General features: G+C 56.4%; 2 protein-coding genes across 3 annotated transcripts in view; one reads left to right on the top strand and one right to left on the bottom strand.

Moving 5' to 3' along the window:
- Nucleotides 1-701: 701 nt before the first annotated feature.
- Nucleotides 702-3106, top strand: Cdk5r1 (cyclin dependent kinase 5 regulatory subunit 1). 2 transcript variants are annotated; one of them, XM_090351262.1, is made up of 3 exons: nt 702-796; nt 1032-2132; nt 2655-3106. In XM_090351262.1, the coding sequence occupies exons 2-3, from the start codon at nt 1159-1161 to the stop codon at nt 2728-2730; spliced, it is 1050 nt and encodes a 349-aa protein (XP_090207388.1). In that variant the 5' UTR covers nt 702-796; nt 1032-1158; the 3' UTR covers nt 2731-3106. The 2 variants fall into 2 exon arrangements, with proteins under 2 accessions (XP_090207388.1, XP_090207389.1); XM_090351263.1 differs by lacking the exon at nt 2655-3106 and having other exon boundaries at nt 1032-2204.
- A 2594-nt stretch (nt 3107-5700) lies between these two features.
- The window catches only part of Myo1d (myosin ID), a 280575-nt gene continuing 266353 nt past the window's right edge, over nt 5701-19922 (bottom strand). The window contains exon 22 of the mRNA XM_090351261.1: nt 5701-7837. Within this exon, the coding sequence (XP_090207387.1) occupies nt 7681-7837 (157 nt within the window). The 3' untranslated portion in view covers nt 5701-7680. The remainder of the gene's footprint in view (nt 7838-19922) is intronic.

The following is a 19922-nucleotide window of genomic DNA, read 5'->3' as shown; positions in this document are numbered from 1 at the left end:
CCTCTGCCGTGGCGCTGTGGCTGCGGGGCCGAGCCCAAGCCCCACGCCCGGGTGAGGGCGCGGGGCCCCGCCGGCGCCGCGGCGTGGAGGACGGAGCCGGGGTGGCGCCGGCAGGGCACCTTCCACCGCGCCCAGAGCCCCGCCGGGCGCCGACTGGCGTGTTCCGAGGTGGCGGCAGTTGACCCCCTGCCCGCGCGCCGCCTCCCGGGGACGCGCCGTCCGGTCCCGGGCGCGGCGCGGCGGGAACAAAGGCGGCACGTGTCGGGCGGGGCGGGGCCGTCGGCGACCCCGCCCGGGAGCGGCCCCGCCCCGCCGAGCGCACTCCCCGGCTGAGCTGCTGCTGGGCGGCGGCGCGGTGCGGACGCGGGCGGGGCGGGCGCGGGCGGCCCCGAGGGCGGGCAGGGGCGGGCCGGGTGGCGAGCGCCTCGCCCCAGCCCTCCGAGCCGCCCGGTAGATGGGGCGCGGCGGGGGTCGGGCGCCTCCCGCGGGCGGCTCGGACTGAGGACGCCGTGGCTCCGCGGCGACGCTAGGCCGTCCGGGGCCGGTGCGTGGCGGGCGCGCGCGCGCGCGGCCGGGGCGGGAGCGCGGGCGCGGGCGCGCGCGCGGCGGCGGCGGAGCGCGGGCGCGGGCGGCCGGGCGGGGGGCGGGCCCGCCGCGTCTGCAGAACCTTGGACAGAAGCTCCGCAGCCGCCGCCGCCGCCGCCGCGCGCGCGAGCCCCGCCGAGCCCCGCCGAGCCCCGCCGCGCCAGCCGCGCCAGCCGCGCACTGCGGAGGGCCCGGAGCCGTCGCCTGCCCGGTAAGCCTGCGCGGGGCGGCCGTCCCGCGGAGCCGGGGCCGGACGGGGTGTCCAGGCGGGCTCGGCAGCCGCCCGTGCGCACCGGGCCGCGGGGCCGCGGAGCCGCGGGCAGGGGCCCCGCGCCGGCCGGGGGCTCGGGCTCGGGCTCGGGCGGCGGGGCGCGGGAGGCGCGGGAGGGGCGCGGCGCCGCGCGGGGCCCCGCCCGGGGCTGAGCACCATCTTGTTTTCCGCGCAGATCCGGAGGGCAGCGCGCGCGCCGGCAGCGCCCCCTCCGCTCCCCGAGGCCGCCGCGGGCTCGCTGAGTCGCCGTCCGCCTCCGGCCGGCGGGCTGGGCGCGCGGTGGTGGCGGCGGCGGCGGCACCATGGGCACGGTGCTGTCCCTGTCCCCCAGCTACCGCAAGGCCACGCTGTTCGAGGATGGCGCGGCCACGGTGGGCCACTACACGGCGGTGCAGAACAGCAAGAACGCCAAGGACAAGACCCTGAAGCGGCACTCGCTCATCTCCGTGCTGCCCTGGAAGCGGATCGTGGCCGTGTCGGCCAAGAAGAAGAACTCCAAGAAGGTGCAGCCCAACGGCGGCTACCAGAGCAACGTCACGCACCTCAACAATGAGAACCTGAAGAAGTCGCTGTCGTGCGCCAACCTGTCCACGTTCGCGCAGCCGCCGCCGCCGCCGCCGCCGCCTCCGCCGCCGCCGCCGCCGCCGGCCCAGCCGCCCGCGCCCCCGGCCGGCCCGCCGCTGCCCGGCCCGCCGCTGCCCGCCGCCGGCTGCCCCGCCTCCGCCAAGAAGGCCCCGCACCCCGCGCCCGGCGCCGCGGGGACGCCCAAGCGGGTCATCGTCCAGGCGTCCACCAGCGAGCTGCTGCGCTGCCTCGGCGAGTTCCTGTGCCGCCGCTGCTACCGCCTGAAGCACCTGTCCCCGACGGACCCGGTGATCTGGCTGCGCAGCGTGGACCGCTCGCTGCTGCTGCAGGGCTGGCAGGACCAGGGCTTCATCACGCCCGCCAACGTGGTCTTCCTGTACATGCTGTGCCGGGACGTGATCCCCGCCGAGGTGGGCTCGGACCGCGAGCTGCAGGCCGTGCTGCTCACCTGCCTCTACCTCTCCTACTCCTACATGGGCAACGAGATCTCCTACCCGCTCAAGCCCTTCCTGGTGGAGAGCTGCAAGGAGGCCTTCTGGGACCGCTGCCTCGCCGTCATCCACCTCATGAGCGCCAAGATGCTGCAGATCAACGCCGACCCGCACTTCTTCACGCAGGTCTTCTCCGACCTCAAGAGCGAGAGCGGCGGCGCCGCCGACGACAAGAAGCGCCTCCTGCTCGGCCTCGACCGGTGAGCGCCGGCCCCGCCGCGGCTCCGCGATGCCACTGGCTTTTTAGAAAAAAAAAATGTCTACCCGAAACAGATCCCCCGCGTGTGTGCCGTGTGTGTCCGGCGGGGCCGCCGCGCGCCCCGCCCCGCCCCGCCCCCCACCCGGAGTCCGGGGACCTGGGGACACCCAGAGGATGCGCTCAGCCTGGCCCCGGGGGACCCGGGAGGCCCCCACCCCGCCCCATCCAGATGCGCTCAGCCTGGCCCCGGGGACCCGGGCAGCTCCCCCTCCCCCCCCAACCCTGGACAGGTCCCTGGGGCTGGGCCGGGGCGGGGAGGAGCCGGGGCGGGGGCTGGAGGCAGGCCCGCTCCTGAGAGGCGTCTGTCCTGGGCCATCCCTGCCCCGGAGGCCCCCGAGACCAAGCCTCGAGGTGGGCCAGGAGCAGATGCCCACGGCCCGGCTCCTCCCCCGGAGCCTGGCCCCGGCCGCGCGTGTCCCGGTGCTGCCCGTGCCTGGCCCTCACGTGCGGTTTCCTTTTCTAGGGGGAGAGGCTTCCCTCCACTGGACCTGGCTGCTGCCCCCTTCCTCCGGGTCCCCCGCCCCCAGCCCCCACACTAGTGCTGCTCCGTGAGCTAGCTGGCCGGCCTCCTCAGGCTGTGTCATTGAGGGTCCCAGCCAAAGGCGGGGTGACGCTGGGCGCGGCTCCTCTCCTGGGTGAATTCCTCCTCTGAAGAGCGAGGTGAAAGCCAGGACAACCGCAGACGCCCGTTCAGCACAGCCTGCCTCACGCAGGTGGCATCTGTGCCTGCAGTCACTGGTGCCCCAGTGCAGGGCGGCCTTTTGCTGGGGCACGGGACATTCGCTCAGCAGGGCTGGGGGCGGCCAGACCACCGTGAGGGGCGATGTGGCAGTGGCACACCCCACCCCTGGTGAATCAGCCCACTTTCTCCTGGAGAGTTGGCCTGGCCCTGCATGGCCCGGCCAGACAGCTGAACCTCAGCTGAACCTCAGAGGCCATCGAGACAGCGGGTCACTCCTCACCGTACCCCAGCGGCTGCAGAACCCATGATGTGGACTTGACAGACTTTTTTTTTTTCTTTTTCTTCCTTTTTTTTTTTTTTCCATTGGCAGTGTTGAGGTTTGAATTCAGGGCCTTGCACTTGCCGGGCAGGCATTTTACTGCTGAGCCACACCTCCAGCCCCCAGTTTTCTTTCTCCCAGCCTTGTGGCTCTGGAGAGGTCCTGTAGAAGCACCCCAGCTCCACTTTGGGGAACAAAGAGCAATGTGAAGATGCTACAGAGGATGCTCTCTCCAGGCCGGGACCCTCGGCATTGCAGGAACCGGGGGCTCGGGTGGGGTCGGCGGAGGTCATTTTACATAGTAGGTTTTAGGTGGCTGGCAGCTTCTACAAGCACTACTGAAATTCACATAAAACAAGAGAAAGCTGTGAAATTGAGGCCCTCATGGCCCTGAGCAGAGCCTTTCTGCCCGGTGTTCCCCGAATGGGGACCAAGTTCTGTCCAGGCCCGAGCCGTTCCCCAGCTGCTGTGAGGCCCACGCTGAGCCAGGCCTGGATGTCAGACGACGCTCCGAGGATCTGGAAGGCCCTGTGGCTGCCTGTTTCCAGGTCCTGCTGTGTGCAACATGAGCGAGGAGCCCCTGGGGCAGCCGGCCCTGGTGGCCTGGAGGGAAGCTTTGGCTGGAACTGGGCACCCGCAGGATTCCAGTTTGGGGGTCTGTTTCCTTCTCTATTTCTTATTTTTTGGTGAACGTGCACATTTCAAAAGCAGTTGGGGACTAAGGAAACAACTCTCTAGTTCAGCCATGAGATGCCTGCGGGCCCCTCCCCGGGCTCTGGTCATCAGTATTGTGTAAAGGAACAGCTGACACGTGCGTGTACAGGCAGTGAACCCATTTGACATGCTGCTATGAAGACTACTTTTAGAACAACAACAAAAAAAAGGAAAAAAAAACTAACGTACAAAACCCCTTTTATTCTTTAATTGTTGCTTTTACAGTGATATTGTGCATGCAAGCCAGGAGCATTTTGTGTCTTAAAAATAATCTTAGAACAGATGGCTGTGAAAATTACACCCATGCAGAGAACAAGCCACAGGAATAATAGTTCAGGATTTGGTTTTTCTCTTTTTCTTGTAAACCAGAAGGGTTGATATATTCTTTCCATGCAGTCATTAGAATTTAGTTTTGTTCCAACAGTTCAACTTGGAATGAAAAGAAAATGTGCCATTTTCTTCCCTCAGAACTCTTCCTAGCTGTGTATTTGAAAGCGCTAATTACACACGTGTGGTGTATGTTGGGTTTTTTTTTTTTTTTAGTGCAATTTCTTCTGTAGCTATTCTTTGACCAAACTGTGGGTATTGTTAATATTAATTTATACTTGTCTCATTTTGTATGTATGTGTTGTGTGTTTGTGAGGATGTGTGGTTTATAATCTGACAGTCATGAAGCTCAGTTTGGCTGTGATTTAATTCCCTGCCCCTTATTTTTATTTATTTTTGTACTGTGCTGAGTCAATAAAATGCACTGATCATCCATTACATTGAGCTTTTTTTTTTTTTTTTGTCGGTCTGTCATTTGCAAGCAGGCCGAAGGCACCTTTAATACCCAGTTCATACACTCAGAACAAATTGGATTTGTGTCGTAGGGTCAGTGGGGGGAGGGCTGAGTACACTAAGGTGGTTTAGGAAGCAGCGAGGTCAAGTGGGCTTTGGTTGAGTGGCTGGATAGGCGCTCCCCGAGGCTCTTGGTGGAGGCAATGGGTGGATACCTGGAACCCAGGAGGGTCGGGCTTGGCCCGTGGGGCAGGCCCAGGGGTCCTGCATGTCCCTGGGCCTGGCTGGCAGGGGTGGACTAATGCCCAGACCTAGGGCTCGAAGGTAAGCAGCAAACCAGCCCAGGGTGTTTCCAGGTGGGTCCTCCAGGCTCTCAGGCATGCTCTGTCCCAGAAGTCTGCCCTCCGCCAAATTCAGCCACAGGGAAAGGGCAGTGAGGACGCTGTTCTCGGCACGGTCGAGGCTGTCAGCCTGTGATCAGAGCAGCTCCCAGTCTCAGTCACAGAAGCCACAGCTGTGTGTACTTTCTGGCCACGACTGCTCAGCGCCTCACAGCTTGTGAGCCTGGCTTGCTGGGGTGGGGCCCTGCAGCTCCCTTGCAGATTTTGAGAGCTGCTCCCCCCGCCCCGCCCCCCGACTTCTTCAGCCACCTTGAGAGGAGCCAAGGGCTCCGCGCTGGTCCTTGATACATGTGTGTTCCTTTCACCAAACATGTCTCCTGATGCCAAAATGGTCATGTCTAGGCTTAACACTGCGGCCTTTGCCCCAACCTCCCTCCCACGCCTGCTTCTCCTGGCTCAGTCCCGCAGGCAAGCCCCATGCAGGTGAGCCTCCATTTTGTATCATTTATGCCTAATTCTCCCATCTTCTGGGATGAATTAACTTATCTAGATGAGTAGAAACTTTAATGACAGATAAACGGAACACATTTAAAAATAAGATTTAATGCTTTATTGCTCTTAGGTCAATCAAAATATGCTTTAGAAACAGTTAATTTAACGGGAAATAGGAATATATGCACCAAACCACAGAACTGTAATTAAATCAAGGTGCGTTCACTTCATTGCATACAATCACAGGTGCCCTCCTCCCACTGGCTCCTACATTCCTGTCCAGGCAGGCTTTCAGTGGGTCAGAATGCCTGTGGAAAGCGCGCTGCATCCTCAGCGGGAGCCCCCGGCCACGTGAAAGGGTGAGGAGCCCAAACCCTTCTGTCCACTGCAGCCTGGCAGGCCATCCATTTGGCATGAGCTGTTTTGGTGTGCTTACAATGTCAACTTGCGCGTGTCTAGTGTAAAGTGACAGGTCGGGACACCGGTGGAAAGGAGAAGTTCCAGTTAGACGGTTCAGCTAGTGTCCACCGGTGATTGGCAAGCCCACGAGCGCCCCAAGACTGGGTTGCCACACCCTTGTGTCACACAGGTGGCTGAGCAGCCATGGAGGATAGAAGCTTCCAGAGGACAGGATGTGTCGGGATTCCTTGTTGTGACCTGCATGTGGTGCAAATGTCTGTGAGCCCTGGGCAGGGGAGGAGGGTGTGGATGAGAGCCAGCGGCTGCCGGGACTTTGTGATCAGCCAGGTGGCCTGGGGGCGGGGGGTCCTGGGTGAGGCACCGGAGGTGGCAGGCGGGTACCTGGTGGGTTCTGTTGGGCGCCATCTGGCAGAGAGTGAAGCCCACCTCTGCCCTTCACTCTTCCACACCCCTGCTAGCTCATCCTGGGGCCTGGCCCTTGTTGCCTGCTCTGTCTACTCTGGGTTCTTCGGGGGGCTCCTGCCAGCACAGACCTGGCTGGGCACCCAGCTTTCGTGTCTTCAGATCTTCAGAGGCCGGGGGCGGGGGTCATCTCTGGAAGGCTGCTGAAGCGTGTGTTTCCTCTGCTGGGCAGAGACTGGCAAATGGGCAGCATTCAGCTGGCAGAAGGTTCACAGGCCAGGCTCCAGCAGGGCAGGTACAAGGCACAGGGTGGTGGCCTGGCCTGGCCTGCAGTGCCAGGATCCCACACTCTGCTGCCGCCCTGCCTCCTGCAGTTCCTGTGTGCTGTGGCCCCCACCCCTGTCCTAGTTCTTGGGTAAGCAGTGAACATAACTAGAGGAATTAGAAGAAAGCTGCCAAACCCAGTGTGCCTGGCACCCGAATCTTCTTACTAGACATCATGGTTACAGCGGAAGTGACATCGGATTACAACCCTGCAGACTGCAGGAGTGAGTGAAAGAGGCTTATGGAGACAGGGTGCAGGTTATTTGTAAAATCACCCTTGAGGCCAGGCATGGTAGTTTGTGAGTTCAAGGCCAGCCCTGGGAGAGTTAGTGAGATCCGGTCTCAAAAAATACAAAAGAAAGGACTAGGAGTGTAGCCGAAGTTGTGAAGTGTTAGTCTAGCATTGTGAGCCTTGAGTTCCACCCCAGCACATGGAAAAGAAAATTCTTGGAGCGTCACCATCACCATACTCTCCAGAGATGCGGCAGAGGCCGGCTGGGGCCGGAGGCAGGGGGAGTCCGGAGGCAGGGGGAGTCCGGGGCAGCCTCTGGGGCAGGAGAGCACTGACTAGGCGTGCATGAGAGGCTGGGTTTGCAGGTAAACGGGTAGCTTGTGGCTTTGGCTGGCTGCTGGGAGACTGGAATTCTAAGCCAGGTACTGAGGGCCAGGGTCACCTCGGGGGTTCACAGACAGGGCTGCACCCCCAGCGCACAGCCGTGAGCTCTTCCCAGTTCCTCTAGGGGACTGTGACTTTGGCAAGGGAACTGTAACCCTCCCCAGCCCCCCCCCCACCACTGCGGTCAGCAGCTGGCTTGGCCATTCAAGGGACACCCAGTTGCCTGGGGTGAGGTGTGGCGGCTGGGGTGGTGGCGGGCCCCGGGGTCCTTGGTTTACTGAGCAGGAACTGCGGGCGGAGGCAGAGGCAGAGTCTTGTGAGCGAATTTCTAGCATTAGTGGATCAGACTGGAGCCGGGGTGCAGAGTGGGGTGCGCCTCGCGGGGCCCTGGGCTGGGCGTCAGTTCCCGGGCACACTGAGGATGAAGCCGGAGCGGTTCTTGGTGAAGTCGGGCTGGGGCTGGTTCTGGCGCGTCTCCACGGAGACTGTGCACTTCTTCCCGTGCAGGCTGCACTGCACCGGGTTGGTGACATTCACGCGGAGGTGACGCTTCTCACTGGAAGCAGAAAAGAGGCCAGGCAGGCAGTCAGCGGGGGACTCAGAACAGGGCGGCTCAGGGGCTCTGGGCTGGCAGGCTTGGGGCTTGGCCTGCTTCTCTATGGGAGTCCAGAGGACTCAGACAGACAGAGGGTGAGGGGTAGGTGGAACTGGGGTACCTGAGGGAAGCCTCTAGCCTGGCCACGGGCAGAGCAGAAGGGGAGCTGGATCTGCAGCCCTAGTGCTGTGGCTGTGGCTGAGGGCAGCGTCCCCGGGGCCCTGGGGGTCGAGTCATGGTGTCTCAGCTCTGACTGTGTCAGGAGACCTGAACGAGGGGAATGCCAGCTTTAAGCTCAGTTGGCCCGTCTGTCACGGTGTTCAGCTGTTGGGGTGGCTGGCCCGACCCACGGCTCTGTGGCACTGCTCTCATCCTAGGCCGGGGTTGGGGTTGTGCAGAGGAGCTGGGGCGACCCTCTGGCAGCCACCAGGAGAGCTGCGAGGCGGGAACTCCAATCTCCCTGCCTGGCCCCAGGAGGAAGGTCTCAGCCACGCCTTGTGTCCGCCAGAGGCCAGAGAAGAGGAGGCCCCAAGAGGGGCTGGCGTGGCCTCGCTTTCCCTGCTGCCACTGCCCTGGCCTCCGGTTTCTGACATGGTACAGGACTTGCCCTTAAAGCTAAGCAGTGGTGGGGCCAGGCTGGCAGCAATGCCCTGGCACACATGGTAGCCCGGATCCCACCCTGTGTGCTGGCTGTGCCAGGTCAGCGTTTGAGAGGAGGAGAGCTGCTCGCCTGAGCTTGCAGGCGGGAGGTGGTTCTTCTCCCTCAGTGAAGGGTGGGCTCCCTCTGTGGCTCCCCAGGCCTCCTGTGGGGTGTGGACAGAGCACGCTGCTGGGCTCGGGGGAGCTCTGGGGTGAAGGGCAAATGCCATGCTGTCCAGTCCACACCACACTGGGGAGGCCAGGAGTGGGGCCAGCAGCCTCTGGCTTGCACTGGGCCTGTACAAACGACTCGGGGTCCGCTTGGGTGCCAGGCAGTGGCCGACCTGGGCCCCACAGCGGCTGGGATGCATGCTGACAGAAGAGCCTGGGTGTAGCGGCTCCTTCCGAGCACCTGTCCTGGACTTCTGCCCATGAGAGCTCCCACAGTGGGCCTGCATCTGGGAAGCGATGGGACAAGCTGCCACACAGCGTCTTCTCACAGCCTTTTCCTACCTGCTTCCCATTAGCCAGGAGGCGGACGCTGGCAGAGACCTGTGGTGATGCCTTGTGGGCATTAGGCATCTAATACTTAATATCTTGTCAGCTGCTGCTAAAACCTTGGCTTAGACGGCTATTTTTAACCAGAGTTAGACATAAAAATAGCGGAGCCTGTCAGAGACAAAGACTTAGGCCCTCTCCGCTCCCTTGGGAATCAGGGCCACTCTGCGGATGGCTGTGCACTCCTGGGGACATACTTGTGGCCTTGGATGGTGCTTGGGTCCCTCTCCACTGGGCCGGGGTCCCCTGGGCCTCCCCTTCCCCAAGCCCACAGCCTCCCTTCCCTTTCCTCCTGGAGTGTGGGCAGAAATGTGCACACAATGAGTTCTACACCTCAACATCCCAGGGGAAGGGGAGGTGGGGAGCGTGCCCAACCCCCCCCACACTGCTGTGCTGGTGCCTTTTCGTGTCCCCTTTCCCAGCCCGAGGGTCAGAGGGTCCCTGCCTCTGGCCTCCTCCCCTCCTTTTAGGCTGTGTGGCTCTGGGGTCTGACTTAGGTTTTTTTTTGTTGGGGTGCAGGCTGGTGAGAACATGGAAGGGGTGACTGGCACCCCATGGGAACAATGCAGAGCCCTGCTCCGTGGCTCTTCTCCGCTGTGGAGGAAGTACCAGCCGGGGAAGGAGGGGGACAGTCCCCTTAGGGAGCTTCCAGTCCAAGCAGCTGGTGGAACACTGGCTGGGCTTGGTTTCCTCTTTTCCTCTTTCTCTGGGCCCCCAGCTGAACGAAGGCTCTCCAGAAACAGTAGGAAGAGAGCACTGGGGTCTTACTGCAGGTGGCTCTGGGGCCTTCCCCTCCCCTCCTCTCCCCTGTGCCACTGCAGCTGTGCTGATCTTGGTCATGCATGCGTGGGGAGTTCCTGGCTGGCTGTCCCAGAAGCGGAGGGAGGGGGGGCAGCCGGCCCAGGGCCCACTCGTGGGGCTTGTTAGAGTGATTCTGCCTCCAGCAGAGCACTGGAAGGCTGTGCAGACGCGTCACAGCGGCTCCGCGTCCAGCTCCTCCCCCTCATGGTTCTGTGTGCGTGGCAACTGTGGAACTCCCAGGTCCCAACACATCCCTCAGAGGAGAAGGAAGGGAAGGGGGACATTCCGTGGCTTCCCACTTCCGCCCTCCATCCCAGGATTTCTCAGCCTGTGTGGGATCTCTCTGGATGGCTGTGGGGTCTGGTTTTCTCTTTCCCCAGAGCTGGCTTTGTTTCTGATCCTGAAGTGGGGAAGGGGCAGGGAGGTCTGGAGCCGTGTCCTGGCCTGGCCAGTTCACTGCCATTATGGCTGTGCGCTGAGCACAGGAAACCTTTGCTCTGCCTTCTTCAGGATGAAGGGTTTGTCCACGGCTGGGCCTGAGGACAGGAAGCCAGAGCACAGCGAGGCAGGCCCAGCCTGCCGCTCTGGCCCTGCAGTGTGGCAGTGGGTGTGGCGGGGGCGCGAGGCTGAGGTGGGTGTGAAGTCAGGTGTTGCTTCATAGAGGAAGTGTTGCTCTTTCTCTGCTAAGTGGGAAGAGCCTCCAAAAGAGATGGCTCTGGAGAGCTATTATTTCAGACTCAGTTTATGTTCCTGCCTTGTTTCCCCACAGCTCACAGACCTCGGGAGCGAGCCTGGGTGGAAAAGTCTGGCCTCCGGTGTGCGGTCTCTCCCGCTCTCTCCATCTGACAAGCACACAGTGTGTCCACGCCAAGTGTGCTGCTGTCTACTGTTACGAGTCAAGTTCCTAAGGGCAGGGGACTCTCCTAGGTCAGAGTGGGCACCCGAGGACTGGGTGATGACCCTCGGGTGCCACCGGGAGGCTCAGGGCCGCTGCACCGCACACCACCCCTCGGCAAGGCAGCATCCTCAACGAGGACACATTTGACACATTTTCTAGGTCCACGGTACTGATTCTAAAGGCAAAGTGGCCGAGTGGTCTGCGGAAGGGGAGGCCCCAGGAGGGAGCAGCTCCTTAGGACAGCCACGCTGCAGCGGGCCTGCAGTGACCGGCTGCTGGGGTGTCCTGCTCTCTTCCCGTGCCAGCCTGAATGTGCGGAGAGACAGTTCTGTCGTGAAGGGACCAACCAAGCAGTGCCACCTGTGAGCCATCCTCAGACAAGAGAAGAAAGCCTGGGTGTGGCTGGTGCCTGGGTGAGTGAGACCACACGCGGTGGTGCACCCGTCCACTGCAGTGCCACCATGACTTCCACAGAATGATCCCCAGCAACAGCTTCCCCCAAAGAAGCAAGCTACAACAGAGCCACCTATTATGACCCCAGCCATATGAAACGTCCCAACTGGGCACAACTATAGACAGAAAACAGGTAGCAATTGCCAAGGGCCACAGGAGCAGGCGCGGAGGGATGGTGCAGGGGTTATGGTTTTTCCCTGGGATGACGAGTGGGCTCTGGAACCGGTCAGAGGCGGTGATCACACCACGTGATGCCCTAGTTAACAAGTTGTTCCATGAGACGGGGTCTGCTTTATCCCACAGTGGTGAAGGTGCCAGGCCCTCAGCTCTACTCTCCTCCTCCTCAGCAAGGATTACAGATGGAAGCCACCTGCATTTGGCTACTGTAGTCCTTGTTTGTTTTTTAAAAAGTGGGTTGAGGGCCACGAGTTTGGCCTAGTGGTAGAGTGTGCAAAGACCCGGGTTCAATCCCTTGGTACCACATACATAGAAAAAGCCAGAAGTGGTGCCGTGGCTCAAGTGGTAGAGCTCCAGCCTTGAGAAAGCCCAAGGACAGTGCTCAGGCCCTGAGTTCAAGCCCTAGGACTGGCAAAAAAAAAAAAAGTGGGTTGATTTATAGGGAAAAAAAGTAAGTTGACCTGAAACCGAATTTTGTCTCCCATTTCAAGTCCAAAGTGGGAAGCTTGGTGGCTGTTCAGGGGTGGGGCCACGGTGGACCCTGCGGGCACCCGGTGGCTTGGCTCTGGCTTGAGTCCCGCAATGGAGTCTTTAGAGAGCCACAGATCTCTGCTCATTTTTAAAGAAATCAGATTTTATAGAGGGAGGCAGGGTGTTTCCCTCTGATGGTGTGCCAGCCCAAATGGCAGCTGCTGGCGGAGGCTGGCTGCGCGGGGAGGGCCTGTCCTGCTGTCCTCCAGAACAGAGACTTTCCTCTCCTGTCCTCTGCTCCCAGCCATCACTGTGGCAAGCAGCCTTGGTTTTTCATTTAGATGTCTGTCTTCCGCTCAGCAGAGAAGCCCGTGGGTAAACGAGACCAGGGTGACGGCCCCACGGGCTCTCGGTGGCAGGCGTGCACTGTCCGGCCCTGCTCCCTGGACACTTGCTGTGTCTGGGCGGAATCGGCAGGGCAACCGGGGTCTGCAGAGCAAAGGCAATCAAGGCGCGGGCTGGGGGTGGCAGGCGGCCCAGGCTCTTCCGTAGCCACAGTAGATGGGCATTTGCTCTCCTTAAGAGCTGCCCAGTGGCATTCACTCCCGTCACAGGTTTGCCTTCAGCTTCCCTTGAAGGGAAGTGTGGTGGAGGGGAGGCAGCAGCCTGGGGGCCCTGTGAGGGCATCATTTGGCGTGCTCAACGTGTGGTGTCTGTTCACAGCATACAACAGGAGGAAGCATACAGGCGTGCAGTAAACACATGCTTTGCAAAGCAAAGCCCGAGCCACGCCTGGGCTGTCACCTGGCTGTCACTAGGGCTGGATGTGGGGGGGTCTGGAGTCATGTCTCCCTTTCTGTTTCACTTTCTTTGAGGCCAGTCCCTCTGGTGACGTGGACTGCAGCGCCATTGCTTTTCAAAATCCGCTGTGGGCAACACAACTTCTGTTTTCTGTCAGGGTCAAATGGACAGATGTATCACAGCCAGTTTAAGTGACACTACAGGGTCGGGCCCTGGGGCAGCGGGCTGCACTTCCTGTCTGTGGAGTCCTTTCTGGGTCTGCAGCTGGTGTGAGATGGGGAAAGACCATTTTGGACCCAGAAAAAGTTTCTTTTTCTTTTGTTGCTGGTACTGGGGCCTGAACTCCAGGTCTCATGCTCTTGCTCGGCTTTTTTGCCTGCTGCCAGTGTTCTACCACTTGAGCCACGCCTCTAGTTCAAAAATTTCTTTTTTCCTATCATGAGACAAAGGGGTCGAGTCTGGGTGCACTGGCAGCAAGGATGCCCTGGGACCTTGGCTAGGTGGAGTCCGCTTTCCAGCCTGGGAGGCCCTGTCCTCAGGGTCAGGGCGTCATCAAATGCCACCTCTCTGCCCATTGGCATTCTCTTGGTAGCTGCTCACTGAGCACGCCTGGCAGGCCAGCCCTCACCGAGAGAGCAACAATTAACAGCGCCCTCATAGCCCTGCGGGGAGGTGGGGATGTTCCTATCCTCTGCTGACACAGGCCGCCAGCAGAGCCCCCATCTCCAGCGGCTGGGGAGATGATGTCCAGACTGAGAGCTCCAGATGAGGACGACTCTGGCAGGAGCTGGTATTTTTTTGTTTTGTTTTTTTGGCTTTGTCTTGTTTCTCCCTTCTCTATAGCTGTGCATTCAGATCTTTTCTTATCTCCAATTAACCACAAGAAAACTGGAAGTGGCTCCAGAGGTAGGGGCATAGCCTTGAGTTGAAGAGCTCAGGGATAATGCCCAGGCCCAGAGTTCAAGCTCCACGACTGGGGGGTGGAGGGGAGGCGGGAAGAGGGAAGCATTGCTAGAAGAAAAGCCATTACCCAAATTACAGTTTACCAGGAATACTCTCTCATCTGTCCTTCATATATATATATATATGTAATATATAATATTGAACTATATATTATGTATGTAATACATTCTGCACATATGCAAAGTATCTTTCTCAAAACTGTATAGACCTATGGACAATAACATTAAACAAATGTAAATTTGGACAACCCAACTAACAAGCATTTATGAGCCTGTGTTCTTTTACAGAACATAGAGAACAAGGACCAGATCATAAAAGAAAGTTCAATAAGAACCTGGCAATTAGCATCATATAGAAACCATGTTCTGACTCTGAAGTGTAGTAAAGAATATAAAAACTAGAGCAATATAATAATATGGTAGCAGAAGCAGACATTGGTTCTATGCAGATTCCTGAGTGATCTGGAGCTCGCTGGGCTGTCAGGCCTTGTGTGGTTGGTTTAAGGGGTCCTAGACTGAGCAGGGGAGTGCAGATCAGCATCTGTTTATTAAAAATGTACCACAGAGTAAGGCACGTTTTACATGTGTCATTTTATCTAATCCTTTCCAAAGCTGTAATTTTTGCTTCTTTGATAGATGAGGAAGCACAAGCTTAGAAAGGTCAAATAACTTCAGATAATAAATGTTGAGGCTTGGGCCTGCCTCCAGGGTGTCTTCCTCATGTAACCTCCTCTCCACTGGGCTCCCATCCTGGAATGCTGCTCCAGCCTAGTGTCAGCAGGGAATTTGTTACCCTAGGTATTGCTTGAGTCACAGGAAATAGTACCTGACATCTCTTGCTCGTGCTTTTACACCCCGGGCCGCAGCTGTGACACCCATCACTCACACCTTGCTGTTCCTATGGTTTGCTCCTTCCAGCCTTGGCCTCTGTCTGGCCAGAAGACCCCAAGGTCTGCAGGCACAGTTGCTAGGCTGTCATATCCTGATGTGTGGAGAACTTGCTCACTCCTGAGTATTCTCTAGGGTGCATTTTGTCTGGACATTCCAGGTGGGGCCCCAAGGAAGAAAGCCATTGCCCATTGCTCCATGGAGACTCCTGGTTGCTGTCTGCCTGCCTGCCTGCCTGCCTGCCTTTCTCTTTCTTCCTTCTTCTTTCCTTTCCCCTCCTTCCCCTTTCTCTTCCTTCATTCCCCCCCCTCCCCGATCCTTTTTCTTTTGTTTCTGCTGTATTAGAGTTTGAATTCAGGGCCTTGTAATTACTAGGCACTCTACTGCTGAGCCATGCTTCCAGACTTTTTGTACTTCAGGCCCTGTCCCTGATTATCTACCCCCCGCTCTTTTTTTTTTTTTTCTTTTTATTCAAGGCTAGTGTTCTACCACTTGAGCCAATGCTCTACTTCCAGCCCTTTTCATAGTATACTGGACTTTTCTGCCTGGGCTATCTTTGAACTACGATCCGCAGATCTCAGCCTCCTGAGTATCTGGGATTATAGATGTGAACTACCAATGCCCACTCATGCACTGGTCAGTTTTGAGATAATTTCTCATTTCCTGCTGGGTCTATACATCTGGATCTCTTATTTTTTACCTCCTACCATAGCTGCCAGGAGCATGCCACCATGGTCCTGATCCACCATGGTCCTGATCTCTGCTTCCGAGGTAGCTAGGGTGGGAGAAATACGCCACCATATCCCAGCTATAGGTTAAGGAGGGGGTCTTGTACATTTTTGTGTCTGAAACTAGATTCTCCTCTTCTCTGCTGACAGAGCAGTTAGGGTTACAAGTATGAGCCATGGGTTGCTCTTTTGAGTTTCCCATCCTTTGTGCCTAATCTCTCTTGCCTTGTAAGGGTGCCTGAGGGCAGGGCCTCTGTGGATTGGAGGTGAGAAGCCTGGGGGGCCACCAACATCAGAAATGAGAGTGGTTGGAACACTCCTTTGCCTTTTATATATTTGGAATCCGGAGACCAAAGGCTCATTCCTCTGCCTCTCCTAAAATGTCCAAATGAATGCTTTGTACCGGGGATAATGAAACCTTCCAAAACCAAACTATAAAAATAAAACCATCTCTCTCCAATATGAAGACAGAACAGGATACCACAAACAAACCCACACCTCTTGCAGTACACAAATGGACCAGCAGCTAGGAGCAGACTGGGATGGCCCAGTGGGCAGCCCCGATCGCTGGCCTCACTCGCCAGGCGGGGTGGAGGGCTGTGGGCCTCCTGTCCACAGCAGTGAGTCTTTCCTTCCTCCTCTGACTTCTCCTCTCTCTATGCTTTTTGCTCTCATGTCTTCGGGGCCTCATTTTGTATCTGTTTGAGATACTTTTTTTCTTTTGCTGTATATATATATTTTTTAACATCTTTGCTGTTTCCTGCTTGCGTTTCTATTTCTCCTCTCTTGACACTTCTGTTCACAGCACCTCCACAGCTAGTACCATCTGTGCACACTGGTGTTTATTTTCTGTTCACATTGTTAATGAAGGTGCTAAATAAGACTGAGTGAGGCATGCCGGGCACCCACACCTTCCTCTGAACAGATGACTCGGTGGATCGTCAGGACCGTGGCGAGGTGCTGGCGTGCGTGGCTCATCACCATTCAGAGGCACCAGGGCTTGCATTTGCCAAGTGGCTGGAGACCTTAGGACCTGGGGGGCTAACAGATCCTGGTCTCTGCCAACAGGACCCAGTGTTCTACCACTTGAGCCACATCTCCAATCCTTCACTCTGGTTATTTTTCTGGTAGAGTCTGGGCTTTTTTGCCCAGGGTAGCTTTGGGCTGAGATCCTCCCATCTATGCCTCTTGTAGAACTGAGATCACGGGTGTTCTCTACCAGGCCTGTCTTATTGGTTGAGAATTCCTGCCTCGCCCTATTAAGTGTCTTGGCATACATTCTACAGGGACCTTCTACAAGGGAAACAATGAGGTTTACAAGAACAGAACAGCCTCTGCTCTCCAGAAGCTCAGTCTGAGGAAGGAGGCAGACGTGCCAATGATGGGCAAAGGCACGGCATGGTCCAAGATCTGTGGAATGAGTAGTAGATCTAAGATTGGAAGCTGAAAAGTCTGTGGGACTCCATCAACAAAATAATGAGAAAAAACAAGTCTAAGAAAGCAGAGCAAGCCAAGCAATCATGAAGCTCCTAGTTCAAACCCAGGTACCAGCTTTAAAAAAAAAAAAAAAAAAGGTATGGCGCTGGGGCATGTCCTACTGATAGAATGCTTGAGTAGCATGCATGAAGTCCTGGGCTTAACTCCTTGGTACTACATACATAGAAAAAAGCCAGAAGTGGTGTTGTGGCTCAAGTGGTAGAGAAAAACCCAAGGACAGTGCCCAGGCCCTAAGTTCAACCCCTAGGACTCTCAAAAAAAGGTATGTTGAGAGGCTTAGGATTTCTGCTCTGGTGCTGTGGCTTTGGTGGCAGACTTATCTTCCCAACAATGCAGGTCCCTGGTACAGAATGGGCTGTGAGGCCTGGTGACTGGGGGACCTCAGTCACCCACCCACTGAGCCAATGTTTATTAATAATGCCCTCAGGTTCTAACTGTTCTTCCTCTCTAGAGTCTAGCTGGGCCTCCCCCACTCAGGTAGGGTATCCTCCCCTCCTGTAGGTAAGGAGGTACTGAACTGCTGGCTGGAGGAAGAGGACAAGATAAGTAGGGTCTCAAAAGGCAAGTGGTAGGATTCAAATGTGTTTGGAGAGTGTGGCAGAAGCTGAACTGGAAAGGTAGGTGACAGGTGGGTGGCAGGGAGGCGTTCAGGCTGACTTCTGTAGGCAGTGGGGAAGCCTGGCGGATTCTTGAGGAGAGAAAAGAGCACCTTGTTTCTATATTTCACTCACCACTATCTGAGACTCTACCTCCTCCCCAAAGGAAGCTCCATGTGAGGAGAGGATCCAGTATGAATGCCTTGTGATTAAGGAGTATCTGGCATACAGCAGACACTTCAGAAAAGAACTGACATGAAAAACGGAAAAAGAAACAGGTCAGAAATAGACCAGGCATTTTGAAGCAGGATGATCAGCTAGGAAACTAAGTCTTGGAAGAAGGGCTGTGGCTCCTGACCGGGGAAAGACAGTCAAGCTGGGAGGTGAACCAATTCTCGTGCCATAGCGTGCTAAGAAGCTTGAGTTGTGGTAACATACATGCAGGTGGAAACTGGCCAATGTCTGGTGGCAATCAGCCAATTACGGTGTGCCAAACCATTAGTGTGAGTCACTATTTATGGTTGTTATCGCATTGGAATTGCTAAGACTAGAAAAGACTAGAACTTCTGAGAGTCAACGCTCCAGCCGGCAGAAGTTATCGGGATGGGGGCTTCCAGGTTTTGTGTATTTCCAGGAATTCAGCTTCATGAGAACCTGAGGTTTGGATTTTAGCTACTCCAGGGCTCACATGCAGCTGGCATGGCTTGGGACAGCAGTCCTCAAAACCTTTTCAACTCAGTTTCTTTACTGCAGGAATCAGGGTGAATCTCTAATCCACAGGGCTTTGGTGAGAACTAAAGCAGAACATAACACGCACAGTAGTTTTTATAGAGCCTGGCACCCAACTAATGTCCTAGTTTGGGCTGCTAATGGAGTTGAGAGAGCTCTGACGAGGTACCCAGGTGTGGAATGCTGACTCAAAGCCCCCCCTCCCCTGTGTTCCCTCTCAAGCTTGCTTCTCACACATGGCCTCCCCAGAACAATTCTGCCATTCTTTCTCAGTCTCTGTCTGTGTGTGTGTGTGTCTCCCTCTCTCTCCCTCATCCCCTTCTCTCTTTTCCAGTCCTGGGACTTGAACTCAAGGCCTGAACACTGTCCTTGGGCTTTTTTTTCCCTCAAGGCTAGCACTCTGCCACTTGAGCAGGTACCGAGGAATTAAACTGGGTCTTCATGCATGCTAGGCAAGCATTCTACCACTAGGCCAAACTCCCAGCCCCAATTCTGCCATTTTCTAGCGCTGACTTGCTCCAGAGTATTCTGAAGTCTTTCATTAGACAAAGGATGACTGGTGGTTTTTTTTTTTTTTTTTTTTAATTTATCTCCATGTTATTGTCAGTAAACTTTGATACCGATTCAGGCAACTATAATCCACAGCCGAGAGTAAGGTAGTTCCAGTTGCTGGCTACCCTAGGAACAAATTGTCCAATCTACCACCTGTTTGAGAGCAGAAAGATTTGCACTGTTATGCTAGATACAAAATATACCCTGTTCTCTTTGTGGAAAAGGAGCCTTACTATACCAACGTTTTCCCTGTGTGCCTCACACACTTCCATGCTGGTAAAAACAGTGGAAAGGCAGGTCTTCCAATCAGTATGTTCTGCATACGGCCTAGCAGCTCTGCTTTTTCTATTCTGCATTTGCTATTTTAAGCAAGTACATAATGCATCAATTTTCAGACTCTTAATGCCTCTGCTACAGAACTGAGAACTTAGTAATCTTGTCAGGCAGAGCAGAACAATATTCCGACAGATGAAACATTCCACATAGCCTTACTTCCTTTTTCCTGGGATGGGGCATCTATTTCTGGCCCTCTAATGAGGGATGGGGTTGGTGGCAGGGGTCCAGTCATTCTTGCTTGGGAATCCCACATCACAGAAGCCACTCGCCACGCTGCTTATGGTGGACACATCAAAGGCCCCCCAGGGACACAAGTCCATCTGACTGCACTTTTTTTTTTAATTTCCCAGAAATGGGTTGTTTAACTCTGGGCTGAAGCTTGCTGGCTAGAAAGCAGTGTGTGGGTTCTCTCAGGCTACATTTGCACTTTTTCCTGTCTGCCAGGAATAGTTTCCATTTTTCTCCATGGTCACTAGTTTGATTTAAAGGCCTGGAAGGCCCTTCATTCACCCTCTCAGAGTTCCCTAGGAAACTTCAATGTGAATTTAGCGTACACTCCTGGTCCATAGCCACTTGCAGCTGACACCTCAGCAGGCCATTTAGGTCTGTTTCCTTGCTGTGTGCTCACAGCCTTCACTGCCCTCTAATACAAGCCTTACTGACGGCCTGCAGGGTGATCTGGGAGGGTGAGCAGAACAGTTGCATCCCATACTCTCTATATGCTCTTACCCACTAAGTAGATTAGTCACATTTTCCAAATATTTACTTGGTACAGCTGGCTGGCATAAATGTGTGGAGCTGCTTCTACCAACTCTCCACTCCTGCTCATTTTATCTCTATCAATTAAAAATGATTCAACAAACGGAGTGGGTATACAAGTGACTATTGGAAAGTGAATATCATAAATATTCTAAAAAACGGATTGATAGCACCAAATGACACAGTCATCCAGGTAGTGAC

The sequence above is a fragment of the Megascapheus bottae genome, chromosome 17 (assembly GCF_031878675.1).
Source record: "Megascapheus bottae isolate mThoBot1 chromosome 17, mThoBot2.hap1, whole genome shotgun sequence".
In the NCBI taxonomy this organism is placed as follows: Eukaryota; Metazoa; Chordata; class Mammalia; order Rodentia; family Geomyidae; genus Megascapheus; species Megascapheus bottae.
Note: the sequence above shows the minus strand (reverse complement) of the source record. Positions and strands in the feature narration are given on the sequence as shown.

What these genes read in the sequence shown, in the direction of transcription:
- Cdk5r1 (XM_090351262.1), top strand. Translation starts at nt 1,159, where the DNA reads ATGGGCACGGTGCTGTCCCTGTCCCCCAGCTACCGCAAGGCCACGCTG. An exon ending in CTCCTGCTCGGCCTCGACCG is followed by an intron (nt 2,133 to 2,654) that starts GTGAGCGCCGGC and finishes TTCCTTTTCTAG; the next exon opens with GGGGAGAGGCTTCCCTCCAC.